Genomic DNA, 12,845 nt, shown 5'->3' with positions numbered 1-12,845 from the left:
AGACGAAGACATTGATGACTTTGATTAACGAAAATTACATTTTATTTATTGTTTTTGTTTTTAATTAAATTATTATTATGCTCATTTTCTTATTTTGATTTTTTCTCATTATGATATAAATAATTTATTAATGCATTTATCCAATAATTATGCTATGATATTTTTATGCCTTATTTCATTGGGAACAGGACAAATTTGCCACACGGCACTTTTTTTAAAAAAATTTAATGGAGCGGAGCGATACTCTGCTGCAGGAGCCCCAAGGCTCCCAATCATTACGAAAGGGAGCCTCAGGGCTCCTGAGAAACCTCTTTGAGAAGGTTTTCTTAAAGAAAACCTTCTCAAAGATGATTGTCAGCATTCACTCAAAATCTACCAAGAGTTTCAAAGTTTCAAATCTATCTGAAATGAAGCTTTGAATCTCTTGTATATCTAATTGTAGAGGTACCTTTTCAAAATGTCTTCTATTGATTAAATTTAATCAGTAAAAGTCATTTTGAAAAGGTACATCTCTATAATTGCTATTGAGCATTCACTCTTGGAACCTTGGAGCTCTTGTGTAGTGCATGAAAACTCCAAGATTCTAGCATAAAACATATATCATAGACATAATTTCTTCAAATATAATTTAAGGTTATTTTTTTTAAAAAAATAGAAAAGCGTAATTTAAGGTTATTGAAAAAGTGACACTTGGCAAATTTGTCCCGCACTCTATTTCATTTCTCTTATATTTGATAATCTGGTAAAATATAGTTCAGACTATAATCATTTTAGATTATTGATATATTTATATAGGTTAGAATAAAATTAGTTTCATTTTCTACTTTTATTTTGAATTAATAATTTATAATATCAAATATTATGGCGTAACCTCTCCTTTAAAATATAGATATATATAGGCCTATAGAGTTTATTGGCACTCTCAAAACTCTAGAATTTTGAGTTTACTATACCCTTAACTTTTTTACGTCACCTTCAATAAAATTGAAATATCGCATACAATCTATTCGAAAATATTGAATATCTCTCTCAATTTTCAATAAATTTTAAATTGAAAACTAACGATTAGTTCTATTAAACTCTAAATCGTTAAGTATTTTCACTCTAACCATAATAGGACTAATTTTCCCAAATTTCCTTCCCCTCAAAAATTTTTATTGTTTCAAATCCTATCAATTATATAATTAACATTATGCAAGCGGAAATTGAAGTCATCTTAAAGAATCATAACTATGAATTTAAGTCATTTATTAATAAGGGTGCCTTCGGATGCTGTTACTTGGTGAAATCACTCAAATACAATACTGATTTTGTATGCAAATGTTCATTTGACAATGAATACAATTAATCATTCAGTTGTTCATATGAAAGAGAAGTCAAAGCACTTTTACAATTGAGTCATCCTAATATTGTCCGGGTATATGATATTTTTACAGAAGGAAATTATTTATTTTTAGTTATGGAGTACTGTTCCGGTGGAAGTCTCCAATATCTTATTGATCACTCAAAGCCAACAGATGATATGGAAACAAAAATAAAATACGTCCATGAAATTATTGAGGCCATAAATTATATGCACGAAAGAAGCTTTGCTCATTGTGATATCAAGCCATCAAACATCCTAATTGATCAATTTGGTCGCGCTAAGCTTGCAGACTTTGGCCTGACTCATTTTGTTGGAAGTTCTGGTCAAGATGCAAAAATTACTTACAGCGGATCATTCTCGTACATGTCCCCTGAGCTCCTTAAATACAGAAAGTGCGACCCATTTAAAGCCGATGTATGGGCATTTGGTGTTACTTTATATACTTTATTCGGTAAACACCACCCATTTCGCGGTAAGACGATGGAAACAATCATTTGCCAGATGCAAGCGGGTATTATACCTCTGAAGAACATTCCGCATGATCTGGGCAATATAATCGAAGGGTGCTTGAAATATAAGGCAAATGAAAGAATGACAATTTCCCAGATAAAAGCAGAGTTCCCAACCCAGATAAAGAAGTCCGCCTCCCACTCCTCTGCTAAATATGCTCATAGAATGCTCATTCGGTCAGCGTGCCAATCTATATTTTCCCCATCAGGGCTGAAACGTGTATCTAATAGTAGTGTGTATTAATTTTTGTGTTGAATAAATATTTGTTTGCGTTATTTTTCTTAATTTTCACTTTCTTTTTTCGGAAATTTTTAAAAATAAACCGAATATTTGAAGTTAAGCAATAACTCCATTAAAATACTAGTGTAGAAATCATGTTGTTTCGTTTTAACTCTTTTTTTATCATTATTACGCTAGATGATTAAACATGAAATCAATAATGTTGGAGATATGTTTCGTAATTTGATCTTTGTTATTTACTATTATAGAAGAAGAGAAAAATAAAATAAAAAACAGTATCTTTTACAATTCCGATTTGAGATTTTCCGAATTATCACGAGATCCGAAAAGACAAACATCGTCGTGATGAAATTCGTATAGATTCCATATCTTACCCATGGGTTCCATCACATTAAAGCCCAACGGCTTGAAGCCTGAGAAATTATATAACAAATCTACTCTCGGATTAATGTATCCGTATAGATAAGGTGCTCTACACTGTTCCTTGTTGAATGACATTTCGAAAAATATCCTCGGAACAAGTGTAATCGATGTACTTATGTATTGTTTCAATCCTGCATTCAAAGAAATGTCAATTCCTAGGGATGCTGATGGAGAAAAGATAAGATGTGACCCATCAAATGATTTTGCAAGCTCAACAACATCAGATTTCGAACCAACTTGTTCCAAATTAAATTTTGTTGGTTGGGAAATGAATTTTCCATTAATTATAGATATCGTTCGGTCCATTGTGATAATGTAACCACGGTAGATATCAATACTCTCTGGAACATTGTAGAAGTTGGTGTCGAACTTTAAAATTGAGAAAAATTCTGTTTTAAGAGCGATATTGACGCCAAGGATACTGAAAGAAAGACCATTTGGTATTGTAATATTCTTGCTGAATGTGTTTGGCATCTTAAATGCGTCATTTGCAAGAGAAATATTAATTGATGCGCCAAAAACGCCTTTTGTTTGGATATGAGCGGTCATTGAGATGTTTTTCAATGATAGATCGAAATCAAGAGATACTTCTGTGTTAATGTAAGCTCCTGCACCGAATTTCATGTAATCATTTTCTGGATTTATATATTCTGGACGACCATCAAAGAAAGGATCTGGAGTTTCCTTCCATTTGAGTGAACTGTTGAAGTCTCTCTTGAAAAATGAGTCCTTAGATGCGTTGTATTTAATATTTGAAATTACATCTAATGGTTCAATGTTTTCGACCTCGTAAACATCAACTTCGTTCTCTGATTCGAGTACTCCTTTTAATCTGTATACTTGTTGTTGTGCAGAATCTGAAAAAACTGTGTTTAATTTTGTAATTTTCGGAGACTTTTTAACTACAGCCATTGTTGATGCTTCCATAGCAAACCCTAATACATCTGATGATAAATCACCTGTAATTGGATAGCGAATTGTATATTCAAAGCCATTGGAAGAATATGTACCTGGTTGTAGATCTTGAAGCTTTGCAGATGCTCTTAACAGTCTAGGTTTCTCGTATGCATCATGTTTAGCTTTTGCAATTAGGGATTCATATTTTCCTGACTGAGAAAGGCCCAATAAAAAACAAAGCATTTCTAAATCGTCACTTTTGAGATCAAAATGTTTGATCAAAAATTTCAACAAACAAAAAGAACATTTTATTTGGATATCAAACTAGAGTTCCTGGAAAACATCTTTAATGAGGATAGTCCATGTATGAAATGTCTTATCGATGAACTATCTTGAAAAAATAGTTAATAAAAAGATAAAAAAAGACCTTTATGATATGAAACAAATATTTTTATTGAGGTGTGAGTGTAACTTTGATTTGCTTTGATTCACCGGCTGCGACAGAAGTTTTGATCAAAATTTTTTTTGTGCCTTCATTAGATTCTTCAAAATCATTGGATGGTTTATTGTCTCCAAATGAAATTGTACAATCGGAAGGACTCTTTACATTTAATATGCAAGTCTTCTTTCCATTTGTTAACGTTACTGTTTTAGAATCAGTCAATGTTGTATTTGCACGAGTTGTCATTGTCCAAACAATGTTTACTTTCGAGTTACCACCGATTATATTGTCTGTTATTTCTAAATATTTTTGATTAATTAAAATTGCATCTCTAACAGCTGATTTAAGTTTTCCAAAGAAGTTTTCTGTTATGTCTATCTGTCCACCTAACTTATTATCATCAGAATCATAGACTTTAGTGATATTTGATTTGGCTTCTACGTTATGTCTTTCGCCTTCAATAGTTATTGTATTATGAGGAATTGTTCCTAATCTAAGCATACTCCATCTTGTAGAATTCTGTTTAAAGTTCCATAAATCAACTCCTTCTGCCTCTAAAGTTGTATAATCAGATGAACCTAAATCAGAAGCCCATCTTACACCAAGAGCATCAAATACAAATGATCCTGCATCCATGTGTGCATGAGAATCTTTTGCACGTCCACCTTTTATTCCAAATGAAGTTCCATTTGCTCCATCCCAGCTTGTTCTGACTAATATGACTGGTGTTGTGCCTTTTCCATAGAATATTTTCTTTTCAGGAGGTTTGATTTTATCTCTTTTCAGTTTTGATCCGTAAATTAAAATTAATGGAAGGTAATAACTGCCAGATGTCATCTTTTTGACGTCCATTAAGTAATTATCATAGAATATATATGATGGATCATCAAAATAATATGCGAACCAGAACAAAATTGGATTAATTCCTCCTTTTTCTCCAGAATCGTAATAATTAAAATTAAGACCACTTGTTCCAACCATATATTGAATATATTTGCCTGATTCTGCAAACCCTGGCCACTCAGCCATTTCATACGTGTGGCCAAAGAAACGATCTAAAGCTGCGAACATAATTCCTGCATAAGTTGTACCGTAACCCCAATAACCATATCCTTCTGGATAGTTTCCATCCGGTGAGTATTCACCCATTGAAATCTTTAAACTATTAACAGATCTGTTAATAATATAATCGGAAAGATTTAAATCTGTATCGCGTAATGCAATAGCAGCTAATGTCATACCGGAATTGCACACCTGGTTCCAGTTATTTGTCGTTCTTAAGAAATAATTCAATGATTTATTTAAAGATGGATTAATTCCATTTTTAATTATGCATTGACGAATAGATTCTCTATCTTTCTTTGTTAAATTATTATAAAGCCAATCATATCCAATAGAAACTGCAGTTGTCATTTCTGCAACGTCTAGGAAGTGAGAAGGATGCCAATCTTCGAATGCACATACAGCATTTATCTCTGCTAATGCTTTATCGTAGTATTTTTTGTCATCTGTTAATCTAAATAATGTTGAACAGAAAAAGATTCTTCGAACAGCTTCTCTCGATATTTCTAGTAATCTTTTTCCTTTTAGTGTATATGTAAGTACTGATGTATTGAGTATCTTATCAGTAGATTTGACTAATGTTTTATATGAACTATTTAATACTGAATCAGAATTGATAGCTTTCATTATTTCCGCCTCATCACCATTTTTAATGAACAACATTGGCCTTTTGAACTTATTATTTATAACATTGTAAACAATTGAATAAATTATCAAAGCAATGCAAATAACAATCACAGCTATTGTTGCAATAGTAACCATTATTCTTGTTCTTTTTTGTTTTGAGTCCATATCGTCATTCATTTGATAATTGTCGCCAGGAGATTCAAAACTCATTGTTGTCGTCATTTGTTTGAATTTTTGAGATGGAATTGAAATTCAAACTTTTTTTATTTGATTTCCAATGAGTGATCCATAGTCTTCTAATTGTTGTTTTCATTTTGATTTCAGTATTTTTCATCAAATTATCCAATTGATTTGTAAATACAGCTATTGATCTCCAGAGCTGTGCAACGCAATTGCTCAGCTAAAGTATGTGATTTTATCAAACATATGACCGAGATATGCAAATATGTTTCATTGTTACATTATCTAATGATCTAAATTGTCATTTACTCTTAGATAATTATGTTAATAATATATGTTTTCACTCAAAGTTGGTTGATTTTGAGCTAAGATTTTTTAAAGTATAGAAAATATTCAATGAGACTTATCAAAAATTAAAATCGCGAACTTTATAAAAATACAAACAAAAAAATTCAATATAATAAGTATAGATTACATCTTTGCGCCATTCTCCTTGAGAAGTGTAACAAAATCGTTAAGTTCTAAGTCAGAAGCGATCTTGAGAGGAGAAGAACCAGTGTAGTCTCTTAGATTGACGTTTGCTGATCTCTTAACAAGAAGTTTAGCGAGGTCGTAGTACTTGGACTTGATGCAAGTGATCAGAGGAGTCATTCCAGAGATATCATTTTTATCTGGATCAGCAGCTTTACGCAATCAAACGAGTTGTGGCGTGTCGCGTGCATGATTGCTGTGGTCTCACAGAAGTCAGATGACTCAATAAAAGATTTATGATCGAAACAAAACTTCGCAGCAACAGTATCATTACGTGCGCATGCAAGCATGAGTGCTGTCGTGCCTTCATCTGTCTTCGCGTCGATGTTTGCGTTCAATTTCATTAAATGTTCTGAAATTGAGAACCCGTGCTTGTTAATTGAGGCCATGAGTGGTGTCTTGCTGTGTACTCCACCCAGTTCGAGCTTTCCACCGTGGTCAATGATCAATTGGACGATGCAAATTGGGGAATATTTGGCGGCGGAGTACAAAGCAGGTTTATCATATGAAGAGTTGCATGAGAAGTCGCCGTTGTAGAAGCACTTCATGAAGAAGAAGAGAATGTTGTGGGATTTGAAGAGAATTGACCATGAAATGTTGACAATTTCAGTAATTGTGTAATACTCGAAAATTGCACGGGTCTGGTGGTTGACAATAAGTTCATTAATGTCAGGAACGTTCATCTTCTTGCATAATTTCCTGCACTTGTCAATAATTTCTGGGCATCCGTACAAAAGTGCGTATTGAGAGTAACTTTCATCGAAATTGGTGTTCTTTAGTAAGTAGTTGAATATGTTTGACTGCGGAATACTTGCAAGCAAGCTTGTAGCAGTTCTCTGGATCTGAAAATTTATCTTCTTTCATTGCTTGCTTGAAAAGATCGACTTTATCGTAGAAAATGGCGTAACGATAATCAGATTGTTTGAATCCGCACATGATTTCTTCTACAGACAAGTCTTTGAAGTCATCTGGAAGATTGTTTTTAATTTGGTTCTTCATTATCAGTACATTTCTTAATATTGAGTTATTGATCTTGTGCTCCATTGGTATTTTATAACCCTCTGAGTGCAAGAACGTATCTGTTAAGTCTCCAAAGAATTTAACTTCTCTTGGCCTTTTTTCTGCGGCATAAGTGATGATTTCAAGGATTTCATTTCGTGTGTAAAGTCCTTGCTGGATCAATCCATGTAATCTGCCGACAATTTGCTGTATATTCGCTGAATTATGGCTCCATATTAATTCAGTTATACATATGTAATCGTTGAAGATTTTCTTGAAATTGTCCTTGTACCATTGATTTTTAGTTCCACGACGTAGGATCATGATACTGTAGAGATAAATCTCCCAAAGATTAAATTCTTCAACAGAAGGTGGAATAAGCTTAAATTCCTTTCCTTTGTTCTGTTTTATAACCATACATGGTTGAATTTTGTACGTTGGGTCACTCGATATTGAAATTAAGGAGTCGATAGAAATTTTTCCTTTTTGCTCTCCTCCTTTGGAAGTATAGTATGTAAGATCATCGAAAGTCAGTTCGAAATAACGCTGGTTGATGTTGTGGATAAAATGACCCTCCTTTTTCATCAAACCCGAACGAAGAATTTCATTACTCATTTGACACTTTTGATGGTTGTTTGAAAATTTTGAGAGTAATGATTTTGCAGAAAATTAAAAAGATTTTCTGCAGTATTTAATGTCGTGATCCAAGATAAAGTGATGGGCAATTGAGAGATAATGAAATTGAATTGCAGATTGTGCGATCAATAGTTTCAAATAGTCTCAATTTTTGAATATATGGCGAAAATAAGAGTGGATATATTAATAATATTTAATTTTAATTCTTATATTCCCGAAAAAATTTTTATAAAATTGATCAAAAGTGCTTGAACCTTTATTTTTTATTAATACAAATTTTTGATCTATTATGAAAATAGCAGTGTATCATATTGACGAAAATTACAGTTAATTGAAATAAGGATTTGAATTGCGAGAAAAAAACGGATAATTAAAATTTTAATAATTTTAATGATATTAGGAAATAGAAATGTTTTTAATATTTTGGTGATTAAAATTTTATCGACCAGATCTCATACAAATTATTTGAACATGAAAATATTATTCTGTATCATATTTGGTATCCAAACGTAATTTAATAAATTGTGAACCAACTTACCTTAAAAACAAAATTATTGTAATATTGTATAATTATGAATTTTATGCAAATTTTTAATATCCACATTTTTGAATTTTTAAATTGGACATTGTTCCAATTACTAGAAATCGAGGCGTATAGAATTCCTCTAATATTTTAAAACAATTTTAGGAAGTAGACAATTTGAAAAATCAATAGTCAGAACTTACCAATTTTTTCAATCAAAATTTTTGAGTAGGTGCCAAAAGTGCTTACTCTTAAACAACCGTCGGATTTCCGGGTGAAATCGTGACACACTTTCGTCTTTCGTAGGCGGTGGTGGTTGTTACAAAAGGTAACTTCGAATGTAGTGTTATAGACCGAAAATAGATTTTTTCGGTTTTCTCTTCAAATAATTGAAAGAATGATACTATTATAGGTTTATTATATTATATAGCATATAATCATGCTATAGCCGAAAATTATAAGTTTTGAGAAGATTGAATATAACACAAATAAATTTGAATGTAAGTTAAATTGCTTGTTGTTTTTAATAGCTATTTAATGAGAAATCCAATATTGCAAAATTCAAATTGAATGATTGAAAGAACAGAAAAAGTCATTCTTTTCAATTTCGAATATGTTTCATTGTATTTATAATTATATGGCAAATAAGATATTTAAACTTGATTTTTGAAGGACAATTCACAAAATTGAATAAATTCAAATAATTTTTATTCAAAAATAAACTAGTTATTTGAGTTTAATACTAATTATCTATTCAAACTACAAAGTTTGTAATTTAAAATATTTTGTGAGATCAGATTGAATTAATTCAATGTTCTTTTCAATTAATATTAATGACCATATTACGCATTTTCGAACATTCTAAACCAAATATATAAAAATGGGAGACGAATGTTAAATTTGCTAGACATGGGGGAGTTGTCTGCAAAGTTTTATCTCTTATCTCTAACAAAAAATTAATTTTTAAAAAAATGACCGAATACGTTTCACAGCGAGAAAAAAATAAAAGGCAAGATAGAATTTTCTAGACAGAAAGAAGTTGTTTACCGAGTTTTAGCTCTTATCTCTAACAAAAAATTAATTTTTAAAAAAATGACCGAATACGTTTCACAGCGAGAAAAAAATAAAAGGCAAGATAGAATTTTCTAGACAGAAAGAAGTTGTTTACCGAGTTTTAGCTCTTATCTCTAACAAAAAATTAATTTTTAAAAAAATGACCGAATACGTTTCACAGCGAGAAAAAAATAAAAGGCAAGATAGAATTTTCTAGACATAAAGAAGTTGTCTACCAAGTGTCAGCTGTTACTTCTTCTCAATACTGATATAAAATAAAAATCTTTATTATTTATTTAACCTTTATTGTTTCATTAATCTTCATTTATTTTATATTATAGTTTTATTCTTTTAGCTACTTGTAAAATACTCTAATTTTATACCATCATTTTACCGGATTATTCTTCAGTACATCGATTGTGTATCTAAAATAATATCATTATCCTTATTCTGTTTTTTCCAAAATTCTTTTAAATATCTTTTTTGGTTAGATTACTTTATACTTTTTACTTTTATTTTTTAATTTCAAAAAAAAAATTTGGTGATTGTTCTATTCTGTTACAATGTGCATTATCATATTCTAATGAATTATTCATTACATACATTTAAAAAAACTTGTTAAAAATGAAATTAAAAAATTATGTTTATTATTACGCTGTGAATGTGTCAACAGCGGTCATGCCTGTATCTGTATCCCATATTTGCCACAACCTTTCTGTATCTGCATTTGTGTATTTCGGTTTCAGCTGATACATTTGATTTGGCGTGTAATTTGTTCCAGTTAATGGATTAATTGGGAGATCTTCATGCGGTGTGTTATTATTGTACTCCCAAATAAAGGCAGGAATAGCCTAAATGCTTTGGCAGCGCTCCAATGTCGGCCAGAATCTCTCAATCTTCCCATTTTGGTAGGGAGAATGAGAGTCTGTATGCCGCCATTGGACGCCCCAAAGATCAAGTAGATCTTGAAAGGCGTCCCTATTTTCTGAACCGTTGTCGGTCCAGAAACAATAAGGGGCGCCAAATTCAATGAAGGCGGAAGCCGCAACGTTCGCTGTCGTCGCTGCCAGCATATCTGGTATTTGTATACACGCTAGGACTTTGCGGCTAAAATCGTCGATTATGCCATAAATATACTGGCCACGAACACCCCTAAAATAATGAACATCTGCGTGCCAGATAAGATTGGGTGAAAGCGCCCAATATCTTACTGCTGTTTCTGGCCCGGCATGCTCTAATCGCGTCTTGGTGAAATGATTTTCTTTGAAGTATCTGCGTACTTCTCTATAAGATACATCAATTTGTTGTAATTTCAAACGTTTCCATTGTTTTGTTTGACCACAGGGAAAGGCCCAGTGGTCATGTATCACAGCAAGAGCTTTGATTTGGTCGTAGGGATTGACCCTACGACCTTTCTTGCCTTTAGGCAATGGGATATTCTGTAAGCTAAATTGATTTTGTAAAAAAGATTTTGAAACATCTAAATATTTGAAATCATTTGATTGAAGGGTTGGGCGATGGGAACATGGGTGCAAGCTTCTTCCCATGTCATTTTACCTTCTTCAATCTGATTGGAAATACCAATTAGGTAAATTCGATCGACATACCCTTTGTAAGGATTCATTCTAATGAAGTACGTTAACAATCAAAATATTCTATAAGTGTCTAGTATGGAATTCAAAAGAATAAAGAAAATGGTAACGTAAATAAACGTATTATGAAATAATTTATAATTAAAATGAAAAAAAGAAAAATAATAAGTAAAGTGACTGGAAATGAAAATGAAAATCAGTGTACAGTTTTATTTTTTTCTCGCTGTGAAACGTATTCGGTCATTTTTTTAAAAATTAATTTTTTGTTAGAGATAAGAGCTAAAACTCGGTAAACAACTTCTTTCTGTCTAGAAAATTCTATCTTGCCTTTTATTTTTTTCTCGCTGTGAAACGTATTCGGTCATTTTTTTAAAAATTAATTTTTTGTTAGAGATAAGAGCTAAAACTCGGTAAACAACTTCTTTCTGTCTAGAAAATTCTATCTTGCCTTTTATTTTTTTCTCGCTGTGAAACGTATTCGGTCATTTTTTTAAAAATTAATTTTTTGTTAGAGATAAGAGATAAAACTTTGCAGACAACTCCCCCATGTCTAGCAAATTTAACATTCGTCTCCCATTTTTATATATTTGGTTTAGAATGTTCGAAAATGCGTAATATGGTCATTAATATTAATTGAAAAGAACATTGAATTAATTCAATCTGATCTCACAAAATATTTTAAATTACAAACTTTGTAGTTTGAATAGATAATTAGTATTAAACTCAAATAACTAGTTTATTTTTGAATAAAAATTATTTGAATTTATTCAATTTTGTGAATTGTCCTTCAAAAATCAAGTTTAAATATCTTATTTGCCATATAATTATAAATACAATGAAACATATTCGAAATTGAAAAGAATGACTTTTTCTGTTCTTTCAATCATTCAATTTGAATTTTGCAATATTGGATTTCTCATTAAATAGCTATTAAAAACAACAAGCAATTTAACTTACATTCAAATTTATTTGTGTTATATTCAATCTTCTCAAAACTTATAATTTTCGGCTATAGCATGATTATATGCTATATAATATAATAAACCTATAATAGTATCATTCTTTCAATTATTTGAAGAGAAAACCGAAAAAATCTATTTTCGGTCTATAACATAACTTCGAATGTAGCGTGAAATCTGCAAAAAAAATTCTGAAATTTGAATGGATAACACAAAAATTGAATAGTTTACGTCAATAAAAAAGAGAAAAATCAAGTAAATGTGTCTCGAACCTAGGACTTAGAGCAGCAATCCCACTGTATATCAAATTACACTACATGCATCTCTCACCTCAGTGAATGAGATCAACTATATGATAACTTTTTCCCCATTATATTCTTGTGGAAAAGTGACAAATAGCAACTTTGACCCTCTCTCCAAAATTTTTCAGATTTAATCAACCCAGCGTAAAAACTGCAATATTTCTTCTGATTTTGGTAGAATTCATCTATATATACCGTTCCTGTACCTCTATATATGTAATAAATTGATTTCCTAACATGAAGATTGTAAAATACAATTTTTTCTATTGCATGGACAGAATAAAAGACGTGCTATTTCATGCAATTCATTTATAATCCGAAACATTGAGTTATGAGAAGGATTGATAATCGACATTTTTATTTAGCTATTCATACTCAATTGAATAAAGTGATTTATTAACATGGTTGTAGTGCGTGCAAATGGAAAGGTTTGCTTTTTTAAAAAACGATGTTCTATTTTTTTCATACGGAAAAAACTTTTTCTGGATCGTTAAATATGAAAT

At 31.2% G+C, this 12,845-nt stretch overlaps 5 protein-coding genes across 5 annotated transcripts, besides 11 other annotated features; 1 reads left to right on the top strand and 4 right to left on the bottom strand.

The window, feature by feature from the left end:
* Positions 1–180: part of a mobile genetic element that runs on past the window's edge.
* Positions 181–214: a terminal%2Cinverted (terminal inverted repeat of MuDR-4N1_TV transposon ID:TVAGG3_0199950).
* Positions 181–712: a mobile genetic element.
* Positions 684–712: a terminal%2Cinverted (terminal inverted repeat of MuDR-4N1_TV transposon ID:TVAGG3_0199950).
* A 221-nt stretch (positions 713–933) lies between these two features.
* Positions 934–955: a mobile genetic element.
* Positions 934–955: a terminal%2Cinverted (terminal inverted repeat of Kolobok-1_TV transposon ID:TVAGG3_0013400).
* A 218-nt stretch (positions 956–1,173) lies between these two features.
* Positions 1,174–2,219, top strand: TVAGG3_0199930 (protein serine/threonine kinase protein; the record flags this gene model as incomplete). The annotated part of the gene is made up of 1 exon (XM_001319697.1): positions 1,460–2,119. The coding sequence occupies one exon, from the start codon at positions 1,460–1,462 to the stop codon at positions 2,117–2,119; it is 660 nt and encodes a 219-aa protein (XP_001319732.1).
* A 69-nt stretch (positions 2,220–2,288) lies between these two features.
* On the bottom strand, positions 2,289–3,681 carry TVAGG3_0199920 (uncharacterized protein; the record flags this gene model as incomplete). The annotated part of the gene is made up of 1 exon (XM_001319698.1): positions 2,399–3,679. One exon carries the CDS (start codon positions 3,677–3,679, stop codon positions 2,399–2,401), a length of 1,281 nt encoding a protein of 426 aa, XP_001319733.1.
* A 164-nt stretch (positions 3,682–3,845) lies between these two features.
* TVAGG3_0199910 (chondroitin AC/alginate lyase family protein family) lies at positions 3,846–5,956 on the bottom strand (the record flags this gene model as incomplete). Its single annotated transcript, XM_001319699.1, has 1 exon — positions 3,888–5,744. The coding sequence occupies one exon, from the start codon at positions 5,742–5,744 to the stop codon at positions 3,888–3,890; it is 1,857 nt and encodes a 618-aa protein (XP_001319734.1).
* A 438-nt stretch (positions 5,957–6,394) lies between these two features.
* On the bottom strand, positions 6,395–6,961 carry TVAGG3_0199900 (Ankyrin repeat family; the record flags this gene model as incomplete). The annotated part of the gene is made up of 1 exon (XM_001319700.1): positions 6,395–6,961. The coding sequence occupies one exon, from the start codon at positions 6,959–6,961 to the stop codon at positions 6,395–6,397; it is 567 nt and encodes a 188-aa protein (XP_001319735.1).
* Positions 6,962–7,034: 73 nt separating this feature from the next.
* On the bottom strand, positions 7,035–7,892 carry TVAGG3_0199890 (PH domain-like family; the record flags this gene model as incomplete). The annotated part of the gene is made up of 1 exon (XM_001319701.1): positions 7,035–7,892. The coding sequence occupies one exon, from the start codon at positions 7,890–7,892 to the stop codon at positions 7,035–7,037; it is 858 nt and encodes a 285-aa protein (XP_001319736.1).
* Positions 7,893–8,781: 889 nt separating this feature from the next.
* Positions 8,782–9,622: a mobile genetic element.
* Positions 8,782–9,622: a terminal%2Cinverted (terminal inverted repeat of Banshee-A1 transposon ID:TVAGG3_0199880).
* A 520-nt stretch (positions 9,623–10,142) lies between these two features.
* Positions 10,143–11,015: a mobile genetic element.
* Positions 11,016–11,354: 339 nt separating this feature from the next.
* Positions 11,355–12,192: a mobile genetic element.
* Positions 11,355–12,192: a terminal%2Cinverted (terminal inverted repeat of Banshee-A1 transposon ID:TVAGG3_0199860).
* Positions 12,193–12,845: the final 653 nt, after the last annotated feature.

The sequence above is a fragment of the Trichomonas vaginalis genome, chromosome IV (assembly GCF_026262505.1).
Source record: "Trichomonas vaginalis G3 chromosome IV, whole genome shotgun sequence".
Taxonomy (NCBI): domain Eukaryota; phylum Parabasalia; order Trichomonadida; family Trichomonadidae; genus Trichomonas; species Trichomonas vaginalis.
This window is presented reverse-complemented; position numbering and strand designations above follow the sequence as displayed.